Source organism: Delphinus delphis, chromosome 10, assembly GCF_949987515.2.
Source record: "Delphinus delphis chromosome 10, mDelDel1.2, whole genome shotgun sequence".
Lineage (NCBI taxonomy): Eukaryota > Metazoa > Chordata > Mammalia > Artiodactyla > Delphinidae > Delphinus > Delphinus delphis.
Window position 1 is genome coordinate 94,593,677 of NC_082692.2, and position 20,121 is coordinate 94,613,797.

General features: G+C 38.1%; 1 protein-coding gene across 6 annotated transcripts in view; it reads left to right on the forward strand.

The window, feature by feature from the left end:
* The window catches only part of GRM7 (glutamate metabotropic receptor 7), an 859,725-nt gene that overhangs the window by 260,934 nt on the left and 578,670 nt on the right, over positions 1 to 20,121 (forward strand). For all 6 annotated transcript variants that reach the window (XM_060022949.1, XM_060022947.1, XM_060022946.1 and 3 more), the window contains one exon: positions 16,497 to 16,713. In XM_060022949.1, coding sequence (XP_059878932.1) covers positions 16,497 to 16,713 — 217 coding nt within the window. The remainder of the gene's footprint in view (positions 1 to 16,496; positions 16,714 to 20,121) is intronic.

The window sequence follows — 20,121 nt, forward strand, 5'->3', positions numbered from 1 at the left end:
CCGTAAGTTTGTTTTCTATATCTGTGAGTGTGCTTCTGTTTTGTAAATAAGTTCATTTGTATCATTTTTTTTGATTCCATGTATAAATGATATCATATGATATTTGTCTTGGTCTGACTTACTTCACTTAGTCCATCCATGTTACTGCAAATGGCATTATTTCATTCTTTTTTATGGCTGAGTAATATTCCATTGTATGTATATACCACCTCTTCTTTATCCATTCATCTGTTGTTGGACATTTAGGTTGCTTCCATGTCTTGGCTATTGTAAACAGTGCTGCAGTGAACATTGGGGTGCATGTATATTTTTGAATTATGGTTTTCTCCAGATATATCCCCAGGAGTGGGATTGCTGGATCATATGGTAGCTCTAATTTTAGTTTTTTAAGGAACCTCCATTCTGTCCTCTATAGTGGCTGTACCAATTTACATTCCCACCCACAGTGCAAGAGGGTTCCCTTTTCTCCACACCCTCTCCAGCATTTATTGTTTGTAGACTTTTCGATGACAGCCATCGTTACCAGTGTGAGGTGATACCTCACTGCAGTTTTGATTTGCATTTCTCTACTACTTAGCAGTACTGAGCATCTTTTCATGTGCTTTTTGGCCATTTATATGTCTTCTTTGGAGAAATGTCTATTTAGATATTCTGCCCATCTTCTGATTAGGTTGTTTGTTTTTTTGATATTGAGCTGCATGAGCTGCTTGTATATTTTGGAGATTAATCCCTGGTCATTCTCATTATTTGTAAGTATTGTCGCATTCTGTGGGTGGTCTTTATATTTTGTTTATGGCTTCCTTCCACTATTAGTATTCTCCAGAAAAGCTTTTACTTAAAATATTCTTTAGAGTGTAAGGAGGTTTTTAGGTTTATTTTCTTATACTAACTAGGAAGACATATCCTTTAAGTTATATATATGTAGCATTTGTCATTAATGATATACATAGTAAATAATAGTAAATGATATGAAAAGGTACAGTATAAAATAATAATAATAAAATAGTAAATAGTAAGGTAGTAAATATTATACTATACACACAAACATACACACACACACATAGGATATGTACAAATATTTTATTTCAAAACCTAAGAGAAACTAGCTTGGAATTTTCTCACATTTGTTTTACTTCCAATATTGTTTGTCAAACCACAATGGCCAGTTTTCAAATTTGGAAAGTTTTACATGAATTCTATGTCAGAAACAGAGATGTCAGTGTTCCTTAATATGATTATTGATTTTACTGTGGCAATAGATTAAGATCAGAATGAAGAGTGAATTCTTTTGTCTGAGGTACAATAGAGGCAGCCTGGATAAATAGGATTCTTTTAAGTAGAAAGCACACACAATATAATGTTAGAGAGATAAAGGTGAAAGGTGGCTACAGGAAGACTAGAAAAAGTTCAAAATTAATGTACGGGGTCCTTTGCTTGACAAATCTGGCAGATATAAAAGAAAGAGACAAATATTTGAATATTTGTCAATATTCAGAAACAGAAAAAATTTTCTACCTGCCATCATACTTCTTCAGCTTTCAAAACATTACTTAGTTATTGATCTGCTTGAGACCATTTAAGAGTTGTGACTTTGTAAAGAGTATATCCATTCCCTGTAAGAAATAAAATGTGTCTTCATACCTTTGCTCGACACTGTAGCAGGGAAATTATCTTTTGTTTCTATTTTATTTTCTATGCATGAATATAAACATGACTTAAGTCTGACTGCTGGAAACCAGGCACCAACACCCACAGCTCATCGCTGCAGGATGCATGGGCTGATCATGACGATAAACAAATCTAATGGATCCTTCATTTGGGATGATAGCTTTAGGTGTTTTCTTGGCATTAGTAGTGGCGAAATCAAGAACTGTAAATTCTTAATTGCTCAAAGTGGAGAAGGTTAAGGGAGCTATCTTTCCAATCCATGGAGGAATATTATGGCTGAAAACAACAAGGAACTTGACTAAATTATCGCAAAGTTGTCTGTAAGTTGAAGTCGGGAGAACAGTTAAAAGAAAAAAAAATATATATATATATATATAATTAATCTTGTCCATATTAAACCATTTTTTAAAAAGAGTCTTGGGTGGCAGAAGGCTGAACACTTCTAGCGAACTTTCATGGATGTTCATAGCAGAAGAATTATAGAGGTCATGCCATTAGAAGCACACCAGTTTAGTGCCTGGAATGTTTTCACAGAAATAGGAGTACAGTGTAGGGGTTGTTTATAAGCTAATCCCAATGGAAGTGTACTTCCAACGTTATCACCTGTACTCAACTGTGGTGGATATGCTATTAGGGAATTATTGAATATTGATGGTTTTCTTTGCCTTGTAAACAGTTGGCTTAAATTGTCACCTGTATCTACTTCTCAGGTCCCTGTCCCACAGACACACGTGGCCGACTCCCATCCATCCTTCAAGGTTGTGGCAGGCGACGGCCACTCTCTCTCTATTCCTTCTATTTCCTTAGTGATACAACTCAGTTTTTTGGGGTGACAGTGTACACAACTAAAAGACTACATTTTTCAAAAGTATTTTCTGGCAATGAGGTTTACCATGAGACTATTTTGGACAATGGTATATAGATGGCAGTGTTGTATGCAACGCTGGGAAGATGCCGTAGAAGGACTTCACCCAGATGGAAACGGTGCCCCTTTGTCTTTTACCGTTATCTCCCATCTTGCTGTCTGGAGTGAGTCCATGATCGCTGGAACTTTGGCAGTATCCAGGACCCTATGTGGCATTGAGGATGGAATTGACTTGACAGAGTGGTGTAGCAGAGAAATAGAAAGAGTGTGGGTCCCTGGTAATCATGGGACTGCCATGCCAGCTCTGGACAGTTCACCTATCAACTTATGTGAGAGGGAAATAAACATACTTTTGAGCAACTGTTATTTTGACTTTTCTATTTTTGCAACCAAATCATTTCTGAAGTCTTACAGATTAAAAATCGAAATGTCTTACTAATTCTAAAATCTAATACAGAGACGGACTAAAAATTTAGAACAATATAGATTTTTGGAAACATCACTGTAGGACTTAGTCAAAACATGTGATTTCAGTCCTTTCCCAGTGACTCTATGGCAAGGAGAGTTTTGGGTAAATTGCCTTCCCTCTCTGAGTGTTATTCCCTTCTCTAAAAGTAGAGATCTGAATCCTTTAGCACTAACATCCTGTCCTGGAGCATTTGAGAAACATTGTCCTTGCAACCTGGCTTCTAAAGGAAAGATCAGTAAGAGGACAAAATGCCCAAGTCCAGTCAAGACCTGCCTCTAATGGGAATCCATGCATCGTGGAGGGGATTAGCAGTTCCATCTCAAATGCTTTCCAGAAGCAACTGTGTTAACAGTTAACAATACTAGTAGTACATCATTCATGACATTCTCCTCCTCAGTCTCCACAGGAAGCAGTCAACCTAAAATGTAATTACAGGTAAAAAATATGCAATCATGGTCATTAGAAGACGATATGGTAGCAGGTGATGTGATAGCAGAAGTTGTAGTATACAAGGAGGGAATCTTAAAAATGGTAAATTCTAAAACAATCAGTATTTCCAACCGTACGCAGTGAAGAGAACCTACCAGGCTACTGCAATCTGAAAAATACCTTGGAATTTTTACAGGAGGTATTTTCTCACACACATACTTAACCAAGAAACAGTCTCCTGATTTCAGGTCCTAAAAGCTGCAGCTAAAACAGAGATGGGTAAAATAATTTTATTTCCAGAGGAAGGTGTTTGGGCCAATGAATGACAGGACTGCAGAAACCAGTACAAGCCCCACTGGCATGCTGCTTGCAGTTCTGTTTACTGTAAATTCAAATATTTCACAACAATGATATCAAGGCCTCTTAATCCTCAGTGAACTTCACCAGTATTTTGGACCTCTGGCTAAGACCTAACCCTCCCAAAGCTTTAGTATTTGTTTTTCCTTTTCACTTCTTCTATGTCCATCCAGGAACTAGGAAGATGGACTGAGAGGAAATAGACAAAGGCTCAGCTTTGCTTCTTCCACTATTGCCTGTGATCTGCAGACAGAGGAGAGTCTTATTAACAAAGTCGGCAGATTCCTTATCACCCCTGACAGCAGGGAATAGCCTGCCTCATATACCAGGTGAAACTATGTAAACCTTTTGTCCCAGAGACCTTGTTGAAGAATCAATGACATTTTCCCTAATTGCCTCCTTGTTGAGTGATGGTAGTATTTGAGTGAAGGAGCCTCTTAATTATTACGCTGGAGGTATTTGGGACTTAGTAACTCCTGGGGTTTCTGTTTATGTATCACCTAACTATTCTGCCAAGAGCGCCATCACTGACATAGAAAGATGTTGTCTAGTTTATTAGTCTGTAAGAATAAGTATTGCAATAAGAGAAGAAACAAGATCAATTTAAATAAGCATTAAATTTATTTCATCACCTCGTTTTATTCTTTGCTATAAATTCAGTGGAATTATGGATCCTACCCTCAAGCCATACAAGTTTGTCTACTTTCTTCAAAAGAACCCCACTTCTTCATTACTCTCTACATTTGTCTTTACCACCGTCCTTTCCAGCGTAGGCTTCCCTTTGCCTCTTTGCTGGGGAAATCTTCCTCCTATCCTCCAGTTATCTTGCACACCTCTTGGTTGTGTCTTCTCCAAAATTCCAGTTTCTCATAGTTGTTCTCACCTTAATGACCCTTCAGTATTTGATTTAGGCCAGTTCCATCCACTAAAGTGGTTTCTGGGGAACTAGACTAATCTAATGATTCTGTGGAAGAAGAGGATGGTGGACCACATGTAAATGCCACATACTATGTTCCCCCATGTGGTGAGTAACAATGAACGAATGCACTCAGGGAGTTCCTTATGCATTCTTTAAATACTTCTTGCATGCTTACAAGCATGCCAAACTCAAGTTCATTTAAATTGGTGACTCCGTAGTTGCCACGAGACGTTTATTTGTCGACCAGATAATCATTCACTTATCTGTCTTCTTCCCTGCTAAGAGAACCCAGGTTTTCTTTTTTTCCTGGCAACAAGAAATCCATCATCAGGAGTTAAATCATAAGTCAATCACGGCAATCACTGTTTAGAGTATGGATGATAAGATGACATAATTTCAGCCAATGAGAGATGAGGAAAAGATGGTGAGGAGGGGGACATTTCAGAACAAGATCTCCTTGATCAAAAATCAAATAGATAAAAGAGAAAGCCTTTGTCTACCAGCGCTCTCCCTTCCTTCTCTTAATGATACCAGGTGAAGTGTGATGCCTGGAGCACCAGGAACCACCTTATGCATCTGAGACAAAGGTTAAGAGAACTTCAGTGAAAAAATCCAGTCCCTTGGCATGGTGGAGTCACTGTACCAATCTGAAAACCAGCTACAATCCAGATTTATTTTGTGATTGTATTATCTAAGTCACTATTAACTGAGTAATAGAACTCACTGTAAGGTTACTTGTAGCCCGAAGTATCCTCACTTGTGATTTTCAAATACCAACGCCACTCCAGCATTATGTGCGTGATGTGATCCAGTAAGATACGTAAAAGAAAGGCGAGACATAGTTTCTTTCCTCAAGGAGTCTGGTAGCATACAAAACTGGTAATAATAAAACTGGGATGAAAGCTAAGTAACAAACGGCAAAGAGTGTTGAGGACCAAGAGAGGACTCTTTGCTTAGCTACAGAGAATCACGGGAAATTCCCCAAAGCAGTTTGCATGTGTTAAACCTGCATCTTGAAGAAGTATTAGGGTTTAAATAAGTAAAGATAGGAAGCAGGTATTTCAGGCCTGTCCATAGCGCATACCTAAATAAGGCCACGGAGAACTAAATACATTCATTCTGTAAAATTGTCTGATAAATTTATCTGGTCTGATGAATTTGATTATAGATATACTTTGGAATAACTTTGATGTTTTGTGTGTGTGTGTATGTCTGTGCTTTAGAACATTTTGGAGGCTTTAAAACGCAAGTTTACTCTTAACTCAGAATTTACCTTCTACCTTATCTATGGTACCACCGTCAGTCCTTCTTTTATTTAGCTGTTTTGTTTCCTTTGTGATCTGTATCTCTCTGTATATGTGAATATGTATACATATATATATATTTACACATATATGTGTGTGTACGCATATAGTTACGTATTAGGTTGTCAGATCTCTAAAACTGGTTTACCTTATTAATTATTATATCTATAGTTCCTAAATTTTACAGATTAAAAAAAAAAAAACCTGGTCATATGCCATTGGTATAGTACTGTGTTATCTGAATTAAATAATAGGGAATTATTTACTGTGCAGCGCTCTAATGAATCATCTTTTTGTATGAACATATAGTCACTGAATGCTTGTTTACTTGGAATATAAGCCATACGAAAGCTAAAATAAACAGCCTAGTTTTCTTCGTTTTCATAAGGGAAAAAAATAAATAAGAAATTTTTGTCAAGTAAGCCTCTTTCAGGGAACCAAAGGATCAGCACAGACTTAACTTCACCTCTGGAACATCTGCATCTGTAGTCCAGTAAGATACATAAAAGAGAATGAATGTTTTTATGAGAATGAGAATGAATGAGAATGAATGTTCCCGCAGCTCTGCCAGGCCCTGACAGGGGCTTCTGAATCACTGAGTGAAGATTGCATCTTGTTCGGTAGCATCTCCAAGTGCATTTTATTATGCTCGTGCTTTTTCACGACTGGGATTCACACAGAGTCTAGCACATAGTTTGCTACAGTGTTCAATTAACTCTAACACTCCATGTTCAACCATCCTTAATAATCAAGATTTTTGGGACTATAATGTACTTATAAAGGTGGCAATGGTTCTCAGAGAGAAAATAAGTTTGAATTTGATTTCATTCTCTCCTGAAACAGACTTCCTTCACTTTAAGAGTCTCCTGGCTGTGTCCCTGTAAAGGACTGAGCCTTTCGTCAGCCTTGTCATTGTGCTCTCTGCTAAGAGACTGGACGACTAAAGGTGGCTGGGAAGCATGCTGAGCTTTGATAATTGGGACGATTGGCAGGTAGAAATGAAAATAGGTAAGGTAGAGACAGGCCACAAGACATTAAAAAGATCTCCTTTTATTTTCATTTTGTGACCATGTTGTTATGAGTGCGGTTGTCCTTGTACCCTGACGGACCTCATGCCCAGTGGTTCTCAACCACGGCAATTTTGAACAGCCTGCCCACTCCCAACCCACCACTCGCACGTACACCTCACGCACACACACCACACACACACCTCGCACACACACACACCACACACATACCACACTGCACACACACACCCCGCACACCACACACCACACACACACCACACTGCACACACACCACAGACACTACACACACAGGGATATTTTGCATTGTCTGCAGTCATTTGTGACGGTGACAGCTGCAGGGTATACCACTGGCATCTAGTGACAGAGGTCAGGGATGCTTCTAAACATTCTACACTTCCCACTGTACAAAGAATTATCTGACCCCAGATGTCAATAGTACTAAGGTCAAGAGATGCTACTCTACAGAGATTTGACATTTGTACTGCTAGCAAAACACCTTAAAGGTCACCCTTGAGTGTTTGAAAAACCAAACCTCTTGGTGTGAGAATCTGGCCCTCAGAGCCTGAAAGAGAACTACGATCATTTCTAATATACTGAGAAATGTTAAAACACTTACTTTGGTTACTTTTTGTTTCTTAATATATAGTTTATAGGGATATTGGACAGAGATAATTCAGAGACATGTAAGATGAGGAAGGACCCTGATGGGTCATAAAAATCATTTCTGCCCTTCTGTCTGTTTGCCTGGTAAAGTGTGCACTGGTGATTTCTGTGGTACCATATTGGCAGGGAAATTTCCCTTTGTCCGTTGTCTTTTTGTGCTATGGAGATATGGGTAGAGGTATTTCTCCAATCTACAGAAGGACACAGAAAGCCTGTTTACGTACTACACACGCATGCAACCTTTCTCACACTTGTAGCCAAGATGCCTATCTCAGCAAATAACACTGGACAGAAGAGCCCTGTATGTGACTATGGTGCATACAGTTTTCATTTTGTAAATATTGCATGTTCCTCTGTGGTATAGCTTGGGCTCATATGAGTCGCTTCATTTTATGGCTAGAGAAATAATCCTGGAGAGTGTGTCCCACTAGATGGCCGCTACATGTGTTGCTATTTCGGCGGCTATAAACCACCCAAAACTTATAGCTTTCTCCTGATCTTCCATGTTTCATAGGAAATAAGGAGAGACAAGTTTTATCTCCAGCGCTGTTTCTAACGTTTGCCAAGTGTGAGATGTGAAGGATACTATGTTTTCCTCCCTACCCCCGGTAAAATCATCATCTTCATCGTCATCCTCATCAGTAACCACAGCCTTATATTATTTCCTCTCAGGCATTTCAGTAAGAAGATTGTTTCTTTTGTCTATAAATTCTGACCTCGCCTTGACACTGCATCTCACTTGTTCACCTTGGTCTCGGTCAGGTCATGTGATTTCCCTTGAGTCAGCCATGTAGCTTAAAGGAACACTGTGTTCTGATAGGCTCGTTTGTGTCACACACAGCATCTGGATCCTGCAGTACCACCATCTCCACATAAACTACAGGAACAGAGTGATGTGGAAGGCAAAACTGTCAGTATTCATGACAATAATCTCTGTATCGACTATAGGGTGCTGCAAAGTCTCATGAGGTTATATATGTAAAGTATTTCACCTCCAAAAGCCTGGTATATAGAGAGATTTAATAAAGCAATAATAATAAAAATAATAGATAACATTCTTTAAAATATGTATTAGACAAATTTGACTTGCAATCCACACATAAAATTACTTGGTTCTAAGAAAATGGTTACTACCACTTACAGAATGTTAATGTATTTGGTGTCATACAATCAAAGAAATGAAAGGCAGAGGAAAAAGAGTTGCAATACTTGATGATAACCTTTGTTGTGAGGAATTTAAGGTTGAGTGAAATTCCAGACTTTAAACAAATTCAAAATTATTAGTCATTCCTCAGTACTTTGAAGTAAATACTATCAAAAATCAGAACTGACGCCCAGCCGTCCTAATACGAGCAGAGATGTTATCTAGAGAAGAGATACATGTAAATCGTGGAGAGTGGTGCTTCAGAGAACGGGCCTGAATGCAGTATTTGACCGTTTTTCCTTTTGGGGGGAGTCCATATCAATAGAGCTTAATAAGAACTACGAGTGAAATTCCTGCTGACTGTGAACTTAATAATGCCCCACTGGGAGTTCGTTAATACCTCAACAGGTACACTGAAGCATTATCTTAATTGCTCATGATACTTCCAAAAATTGCCTTTTACAAGTTTCGTGGAAACTCCCCTCTGGAGCAAGTGTTAGTACATTTTGGATTGCCTTTCTTGGCTGTGCAAATTCCCCAGGAAGCTGGTGGGGCCATAAACCTCATTTACCTTTCCAAAGGTAAGAAGTCCCCAGGTGACTGACTTTGTTATAGCCGCTGCCCTTATAATATAAAGAAGAAGAAGCAGCTCAACACGCATGAAACAAATTTCAGATCTTTCATTTGTTTCTACATACGTGAAATGGTTCTACTTTTTAAAATAAATGTTTAGTATTTATTTTTCATGGCAAGTTCATGTTGGAATAGGAGCAACAGTTTGGATTTTTAAAATATTTGCATTACTGTGATCTAGTCCACATCTGGATTTGGATCTTCAGTTATTTTGACAGATGTTGACACTAAGATGATGCCTAAAGGAGTGTGTTTCCAAGCCTATGGGATCCCTTTGCCTTTAGAGTGATTATGGGATAAAACTAAATTTAGAAGGGTTCTATCTTGCCAACACTAGGAAAGTAAAAGTGCTTCACACCAAGTCTGTCTCGCAGAGTCAGAGTGAACTCTGGGCACTGTGGTGTCTGGTGCTCGGAGTTGTCAGGTCTCAGGCATAGAGGGAAAAAAACCAGAGTGAACAATCCCCTAAGTGACTCCCTAGGTCCCTTTACCTTTGAACCCCGATCCATTGTCAGCTTGTTCTACCTGCCAGTGATGAAGAAGGAAATCCCAGGGAAAAATGTGCCAGGGAAAAGAGAGAGTGACAAAAGTGTTTGCTGCTGTGAGTTCAGCTGCCCCTCAGAGCCCCTCCCAGGGCGGGGATGACTCCCAAGGGCTGTGGGTCCCTCTGGCCACACCAACGCTGTGCAGGAGGGATTCTGTTTCCTTCAGATTACGTCATTCATTACTTCACCGGCTTACCCTTTTATTCAACAAATAACGATAAGGTTCGTATTCTGTACCCAGTGCAGTGCTGTCCAGTCGTGACAAAATGATGAACAAGGTCAGTACTCTCCAGGAAAGGTGCGAACAATAAACAGATAAACAGATCATTGTATAATGAGAGTTGTGACACTTCTTACCAAAGAAAACTAGTGCTGCAGAAAAACTCATCAGTTGACCACTGCTTTCTAGGGCAAACGTGGGAGAGATTAGGAGGGAGCCTTGAGCACCTCCTAGTGAGTGGTGTGTGCCACTAATTTGGGTCATTCTTTCAGTCCACCTAAAGAATTCAGTCACCACAGTCGCTTGTATTGGTGAGGTACACATCTTGATGACTTGAGAGTTTTTACAGTGTGTAGAAGATGGAAGTTACTTAAATGTCCATTGTGATTTTCTTGAAAGTAGTTTTCCCCTAGCCTGTTTCTCTTCAATTTACAGAAATTCTTAAATATGCATAAATATTTTAAAAGTCCAATTAGAGTGAATTGGGTCTTCCTTTTCCTATTTTAAGGATAATGTATGCATTGGGAAAATGTTACATCTGATGACTTGAAGAATGATGGTTTTATTGCTTTTACTGTTTGCTTTACAGTGCTTAAAAGGTGTCAGGAAAGTTCACTTCTACATAAATTTTATTTTATCTATTTATTTTTTAACATCTTTATTGGAGTATAATTGCTTTACAATGGTGTGTTAGTTTCTGCTTTATAACAAAGTGAATCAGTTATACATATACATATGCTCCCAAATCTCTTCCCTCTTGTGTCTCCCTCCCTCCCACCCTGCCTATCCCACCCCTCTAGGTGGTCACAAAGCACGGAGCTGATCTCCCTGTGCTATGCGGCTGCTTCCCACTAGCTGTCTGTTTTACATTTGGTAGTGTATATATGTCCATGCCACTCTCTCGCTTTGTCACAGCTTACCCTTCCCCCTCCCCATATCCTCAAGTCCATTCTCTAGTAGGTCTGCATCTTTATTCCTGACTTGCCCCTAGGTTCTTCATGACCTTTTTTTCCCCTTAGATTCGATATATATGTGTTAGCGTATGGTATTTGTTTTTCTCCTTCTGACTTACTTAACTCTGTAAGACAGACTCTAGGTCCATCCACCTCACTACAAATAATTCAATTTCGTTTCTTTTTATGGCTGAGTAATATTCCATTGTATATATGTGCCACATCTTCTTTATCCATTCATCTGTCGATGGACACTTAGGTTGCTTCCATGTCCTGGCTGCTGTAAATAGAGCTGCAATGAACATTGTGGTACATGACTCTTTGAATTATGGTATTCTTAGGGTATACGCCCAGTAGTGGGATTGCTGGGTCGTATTGTAGTTCTATTTTTAGTTTTTTAAGGACACTCCATACTGTTCTCCATAGTGGCTATATCAATTTACATTCCCACCAACAGTGCAAGAGGGTTCCCTTTTCTCCACACCCTCTCCAGCATTTATTGTTTGTAGATATTTTGATGATGGCCATTTTGACTGGTGTGAGATGATATCTCATTGTAGTTTTGATTTGCATTTCTCTAATGATTAATGATGTTGAGCATTCTTTCATGTGTTTGTTGCCAATCTGTATATCTTCTTTGGAGAAATGTCTATTTAGGTCTTCTGCCCATTTTTGGATTGGGTTGTTTGTTTTTTTGATATTGAGCTGCAAGAGCTGCTTATAAATTTTGGAGATTACTCCTCTGTCAGTTGCTTCATTTGCAAATATTTTCTGCTATTCTAAGGGTTGTCTTTTGGTGTTGTTTATGGTTTCCTTTGCTGTGCAAAAGCTTTTAAGTTTCATTAGGTCCCATTTGTTTATTTTTGTTTTTATTTCCATTTCTCTAGGAGGTGGGTCAAAAAGGATCTTGCTGTGATTTATGTCATCGAGTGTTCTGCCTATGTTTTCCTCTAAGAGTTTGATAGTGTCTGGCTTTATATTTAGGTCTTTAATCCATTTTGAGTTTATTTTTGTGTATAGTGTTAGGGAGTATTCTAATTTCATTCTTTTACGTGTAGCTGTCCAGTTTTCCCAGCACCACTTATTGAAGAGGCTGTCTTTTCTCCACTTTATATTCTTGCCTCCTTTATCAAAGATAAGGTGACCATATGTGCGTGGGTTTATCTCTGGGTTTTCTATCCTGTTCCATTGATTTATATTTCTCTTTTTGTGCCAGTACCATACTGTTTTGATTACCGTAGCTTTGTAGTATAGTCTGAAGTCAGGGGCCCTTATTCCTCCAGCTCCGTTTTTCTTTCTCAAGATTGCTTTGGCTATTCGGGATCTTTTGCATTTCCATACAAATTGTGAAATTTTTCTAGTTCTGTGAAAAATGCCTACATAAATTTTAAATGATAATTTAAAGGTGTGAGATGTTTTTAACCCTATTTGGTGCTCAACATTAGCAAAACCATTTTTGTGTGTTAGGCAAATTTTTTATAAAGAGTAAAGAACAACAAAATACAATGAGATGAAAATTAAGTCCTACAATAAAGATGAAACTTTTTTGGTTTTTAAATTGGGGAAAGGAAGGCTCAAAGGGAGATGGGATATTTATTTTCATGTTGCAGAAGTGTGATTATACTAAATTGTCTTCATCAAAAGATCAGTTCTACACTTCTGAAGGAGACTGGCAAGAGGGTAGAGATTCAATAGCAGAAAAAGAAAGTATAGCTGTGATATCAAGGGGAGTGTGTCAGTTAATCACTAAAGACGACTTATAATAATTTGATCAGGTTCAGGTACCAGTTATAATACATACTTTCAAATAATTACCCTGTAGACTTAAGCATTAGTTTGAAAACAAGTAACTAAATATACAGGATAATAGTTGATAAGTAACAGAGCATATTTCATAGGTTACATACATTCTTGCTGTTCTTCATCTCCTATTGCTGGGCAGAATTTCCTTATATAGCCGTATTTTTATCTCAGAAATGAAATCCATTTGGTTGTTCGTTTCTTATTCTAGCATCATTATATGCATAATGTACAAATAATTACCCCTGAATATAGGATGTGTGTGTGATCCTAAAGGGACACATGAGTCTTAAGCTGGTAGGTGTTTGTTATTTATAATGGAAGGGATAAACCACTGATAGCAATCATTTCAATGGGTAGTGAGGAAATAAATCTGCTTCACCAGGATCTTCATTACTAAAATTTGGGGCACAGTTTAGGAAATGCATTTGCACTGGAGGCATTTCACAGTCGTGATGTTTACCACAGCCACATAAATGCTAATTTAAGTAGAGGGCTGGATGTATCTTCATTAGCACTTGTTCAAAGGTAGAAAGGGATTTTGGCAGGGAAGGCATCTGTGCAACAGCACAAAGATTTTGCATTTCCACAAGTTGAAATTGATGGAAATGTATTGCCATGCTTGGCTTCTTCCTTTTTTATTTCTTGTAAGAAAAGGTATTTCTCTCCCTCCCTCCGTCCCTCCCTCCTCCTTCCCTTTAATTTTCGTCCAAAGCCTTTATTCAGTTGATATTTTTCACCTAAAATTTATAACCCTTGAACTATAAATGAAACATAGGAAACTCAATCTTTTCACACATTTGTATAAATTTTAATAAGACATTTATATAAAATGTTTTAACAACAGTCTAAGGATGACCTGTAAAATTGCTTTCAGTGGCTCTGTAGTCAGTACTGTGGACAGAACTTGGCCTAGACTACAGTAATCTAGTACCCTTCATTATTTTATGCTTATTGTTCAAATTTTTAGCAACAATTCAGCAAAATATCATAGTTAAGAGTTTAGAAGTTTGCATTAGGCTGTGTCAGGTTTGAGTATTGCTCTGTCTTACAACTTTGTGACCTAAGGCAAGGTCATAGTCTACTTTCAAGTCTCAATTTCTTCTTTTGTAAAATGACTTAATAATAGTATAGTATAGTAAAGTATAGTGAAGACTTTTTACTGTTGGTTAGATAAGGTAATGCATATAAAACTTTTAGTGATAATGGTAACCAACAAAGAACTACTATATAGCACAGGGAAATATACTCAATATTTTGTAATAATCTATAAGGGAAATGAATCTGAAAAGTTTCATATATATATATATAACTGAATCACTGTGCTGAACACCTGAAACTAAGACGATATTGTAAATCAACTATACTTAAATAAAAATAAACAAATACAATTTAAAACATTAAAAATAAACCCCAAACTTTTAGAATATTCTTGCCACATGGTAAAGAGTTAAATAAATAGTACATATTATTTCTAAAGCAATAATGATAGGAATATGTAAACATTTTCTTAGGACAGTGAGGGAAATGTTTTTGCTAATGTGTCACAGAGAACTTGGGAAGTCAAATGTGGAGAATGCATAAACTTAGTAAGAAAACGCACACTTTTCTCTCTTCTGATTGTCGTTACCCCATGTATTAAGTACCCACACTGTCCCAGGCATCATGCTAAGCAATGCACATTTGTTATTCCTGCCCTTCAAAACAATCTTATACTAATTAATAATGTAACCAACTCAGTGAGGTGAAATATTCACCAGAGTAAACTCTAGTGAACAGAAACATGAGGCTTCGATTCCGGATCTTCTCAATACCAAATCCCATTTTATTTCTACTGCACTTCAGTACCCCTGTAATTGAGGAGTTACTCAGGTGCGGACCGTCAGGAGACTTGGAGCCTTTCTCAGGGTGGCTTTGGATTTCGAGTCAGGAACGGAGAGCCTGCCCCTGGTGGTCATAGAGCAGAACTGCATCAGGGATGGGCTGAGTGGAAAATGGTGGGTCATCTACCGTCAGGGCAAGACTTGACTGTAATGTTCACATAGAAAGGCTGGTGGAGAAATGAGCTTTACAGAGGTGGTAACCAGCTTTAAACAATGTCAAATGGGTAAACTTGAGGCAAACTGCCCTAAAAAGAGAAAAGTAGGTTAATATTGAGTAGAATTATCAGGGCTCAAAGAATTAACTTGAGTGTAGCTTTGACATCTTTGGGGCAAAGAGTTGCACTGTTGGGCTTTGTCTGAGCAAAGATCAAAACTGGCTTTTAGATACATGAGACATCTTTACGCTAAAACAAGGGTAAGTCCTGGGAGAGTTTACAACCAGAATTTTGTAGGAGTTGATCATTCTTACAGGTAGATAAATCATACCTGTCATAGTCTTCTGCATGCTGGTGTTAAGAGAAACAACTGCGGAGCATTCTTTGTAAAAGTAACTAGCTTAGACATCCTCACGTTAGACCCTAAGCCATGCTTCTCATCTATAGCTGCTTCAGGTCTTCTCCTAGAGTATTTGGCATCCTGGGTAAATATTTTCTTTTCAAGGTTTCTTTCTACATGCGTAATTTTCTTTAACTAAAATCAGCATGTCAGGACTACTCAGGTAGTGTAATCTGAAATGATCCTGAGAATAAATACTGTGCCCGTCAAGAGGAATAATCTGCTCATTAAATTGTCCTCTTGGAACCAGGGTCCTGCTCTAGGATGATTCGTATAGGCACAAGTTCTAGAACTCCTTGAGACATCTGGTTAATCCCACGTGCAGTAGAGGGTCAGAGAATTCTCTAAAGGCAAAGAAAATGGGAATCAGAGGTCCACGTGGCTCCACTCAATCAGGACTGTCAGCTCTCTCTCAGCATCCAAATGAAACTTAAAAAATTTTGAGGAAGGCCCTCCAGAGTGCCAGAAGAGCTGAAATGATGGTGTTGGGGCAGGGAACCCCCTTACCTGGGTCTAAGGGTATTAGTGAGCTATCAATACTTCATAATGTTCTTGTGAAGAATAAATTAAATAATGCATGCAGCTTACTTAGATATTTCCTCATAGATGATCAGCACTCAGTCGATGTTAGATGACTAATGACGTCTACCAGTATTCATGAGATGTGTCAACTGAACCAGTCTCTATACACACTCCAGTTAGGCTGTTGTGTCTTTTGTTTCTATTAATGTATAAGAAGTAAAGCATGATTCACAATGTTAGACAGAATGATTAAAATTATTTTTCCTCCCAACCATCATGCTCTGTGTAATTTGCCATTCCATTCCCATTCCTTTCTCCAAGAGGAGAATAAAAGGCCAAAGCATAAAAGTAGATGCTTCTTGTGCTGTTAAGAGGTGGTTGGTTGCATTTAGGTGGTCTACACTTCCATGCTATGTGTGGCAAAACACGCTTCCCCTTTGGAGCTCAAGCCCTGTATTTTAAGTAAATTGTCGTAAGTATACATGAATCTCTCACATCCTGATGGTGTGCCCTCATGTGGTGATTTCTTATCTTTTCAGATCCCCCAGATTAGTTATGCATCAACGGCACCTGAGTTAAGTGATGACCGTCGCTATGACTTCTTCTCTCGTGTGGTCCCGCCCGATTCCTTCCAAGCCCAGGCCATGGTAGACATCGTAAAGGCTCTGGGTTGGAATTATGTGTCTACTCTCGCATCGGAAGGAAGTTATGGAGAGAAAGGTGTGGAATCCTTCACGCAGATTTCCAAAGAGGCAGGTAGGAAGAGATTGCAATGATCAAGATGACCCTCTTTGAATGTCTGTGGCTTGTAGAGCTCTTTCAGTCTTTATTAAACAAACACTATTGGTAATCGCCCTATCCCTATGCTCGAGTTCCCCCTTGCCTGTGAAGTGAATTTGCAAAGTCTTCATTTAAAATGCTTTGTTATTTTGGAAGAGAATATTTTCAAAACTATGAAACTGAAATCCCTTTAAGTATTAGTGGAAGAAATGGAGAGAAAAAAATAGGTACTGAAATTGATATCTGACTCTGTGTAATAGATAATAGTGTGGATTGCAGGCTGTATATGGAAACATGAGCAAGTGTGGCTAAATGTGCCTCTTCATGTGTCATTTCTCTCTGCCAGTCTCCAAAATGGAGACAATTGTTTAAATTATGAGAACCCAACCACAGGGGCACTTTGCTTTGAAGGGGAATGACACTGAGGGCTCTGAGTGACTTGGCCAAAACTAAATTAAGTAAATTATCCAGGCAGTAGAATGTACTCAGACAAATAGTCTTTGAAACTTTAGATTCTTTTGAGAAAGACAGTTCTATTAGGTAGCATTTGGAGAAGATTCTTTTATGTATGTTTAATAAGCTCAAAATGGAGGTAAAGGGTTCGAATGTTTGGCCAGCTGGCTTCCATCGGGCAGATTTTGAAAAAACGAGACAAAAATCTTCAAACTTAGGAATAATGACAATAAATACACAGGCTTCCCAATATGGAAATATTGGATCTAGTAAACATATATATATTTTTTTAAATGCATGCTTGGATATTCCTAAAAAGCTCTTAGGCTAAAGTCTGGTCCTCAGTTTTGATGGTAAGAATATTATCCAACTTGTCATTGCCCAGAATAGTTAACTAACCATAAAGGAAACAAACAAGCAAGGCAATAGAAACAGAGGTTCTTTTCACGAGGAAAGATGTCGTAAATCCTGAAGACATGGCGTTGAGTATTTTGCTTTCAGACTACAGACGTCCTCAGGCATGTAATGCTCCCGCCTATAGATGGTGTGTCTTTACATGGCTGCTGAAATAAGGAAGCCCCGACTTGTTTATGAACCTTGTGCTTTTAACTCAGCACCTTATCATGATCTCTAATTTGAAGATTTCACTGGAGGGCTGGGTCAGTCTTGTACTCTTCCTTCTGGCTGAAATACTGTCACTGTTAACACCTTTGACTGCCGAGCTCCTGGTCATTTACAGGGCTTATCCTAAATGCCATTTCTAGGTTCAAGCAAACATGCACACAAAACTTCCTGGATTCTGTCTGCTTGGTCTTGTGTTTCTAGTGGCTCCTCCCACAATAGTCATCACACATTAGCATAATTTGCTGCTGCTGTTGATTTCTGTCTTGTCCCGTAGACTCTAAGAGAGGTGGTGTCGTCTGAGTCACTACTGTAGTTCCAGCTGCTTTGTTTCTAAGGGAAGCGTTTCTGGCATAATTCAGCGAAAAACTTTCTGATTAGGGAAGAAATCTTAACTCTGGCCTTGTGTTTTGCGTACTGTGATTTTTAAGACTCATTAACAACTGAATTCATGAATCTTTAAAGAAAAGTCTAACCACTTTTGATAGCTATGTGTTTGTTTCTTTCTTTTTTTCTTTGACTCCTGCTTTGACCAAAATAATGTGAGAGGCCCGCTTAAAGACGTATCTAAAATATGGGCATAATAGCCAATAGGTAAGACAAGATGAAGAGAAAATATGGGCAAAATAGTAAGATAAAGCTCAGAAATAAAGTTCAGATACCTTCTTGTTCTACATAATTGCTGCAAGTGGATCTCAAATTTAATACTGCACGTTGTACTGGACAAAGCAAAGGACACTACCCATTTTGTTACAAAATGTACAGTGTTCAGAAGGTCAGAATCATGTTGATTGTTCAATAAGGACAGGATCAAGACAAATGTTGGCCTTTATAAACGACTACTCTATAGACAGGTCAGTGGTGAGTTTCGTGAAGTTGTTTATTCCTGGTGTCACTTAGTGAAAACTTAAGATATGAGTCTGCTGTATGACTCTTCAAAAAGGAAAAGTTTGGGTAATGTGGTCTGAGCTCCCCAGCTCATAATTTTAGCTAATCATATCAATTTATTGAAATGACCCAACTCAAAAATAAAATTGTATTATTGTCCGCCATTTTGGATGAAATCCTTCAATCTGAAAGCGTTTGAATTTGGGGATGAATATAACTAAACAGCCAGCTGCCGAAATGCCAGAAAACATTGCGGGTTCAGGTAATGTCTTGCAGTCGGTTCTTCTTCACCTCAAGTATCATGATAGCTGACGTGTATTTATATTAAATTTCTTTGGCACCGTAGCATATGTGCAGTTAATTTAAGTGAATTCACTTGTGTGCTTAACAAACACCCCTGCATTCAACTCCCTACCCATCCCTTCAAAAAAGAGGAAATAAAGAGGAGGGAGAATTATAATTGAAATAGAGTATGGTAAGTTTACTCACTCAGTGTGTGTATTACTTCAAAAAAAACCTGAGATGGGAAACATGATTCCGTCATTCCTTCAGTGGGTGTCACTTCTATGGGCCTCTCATATTGTGAGCATCTTGCTGACCCAAAGGTGATTCCAGTGTATAGAGATACATATTCGTGTTCCACGATCTCTAAGAAGAATCCAACTACTTCCTCTGATTTTCAGTCAAAGCAACAGCAATATATTCTAATTCAGAATACAAAGAAAAAGGATTTTTAAAATTTGCCCTTTTGGAATTTCGGGAAAGTATGCATACTTAGGGAATTTTCAAGGGTAATTTTCAATGTTTACTTTTTTCCTTTGCCTGCTGCTTCTAGAACCTTACCCTCAAGAAAGATACAAGCCAAGGTGTATCTGTGGGAGAGGCAGTGTGGCATATACATAAGCAAGCACTGAGGTATCAGAAAGACCTGGATTTGAATAATGGGCTCCATTGCTTTTGTGCTGTACAACTTTTGACACATGATTGAACTTTCCAAGTTCTCAGATTCCTAATATAGAGAATGAGATTAATGATGATCAGGTTGGTAAAAGAAATAAGATCATGTATGGGGAACACAATACCCAGTGACACCTAATTCTTAGTGTTCCTCACTAGTTTCCTATAAATCAGTAGCATTTTTGCTTGAGTTTCAAAAGTTTGAAAATAACTAGTGATAGATAACATTTGCCTTTAGTTATAACTCAAAGGTTATTTTATATATATATATATATAATTATATATATATAAATATACATATATATATAAAATTATATAGAATAGCTGAGTTGCTATTCTTTTTCTTAATTTGAATGATATTTATTTATCTATTTTTGGGTTTTTTTGTTTTGGGGATGTATGTTTATTCCTTTTTACATTTAATTTAATTTTTTTATGCAGCAGGTTCTTATTATCTATTTTATA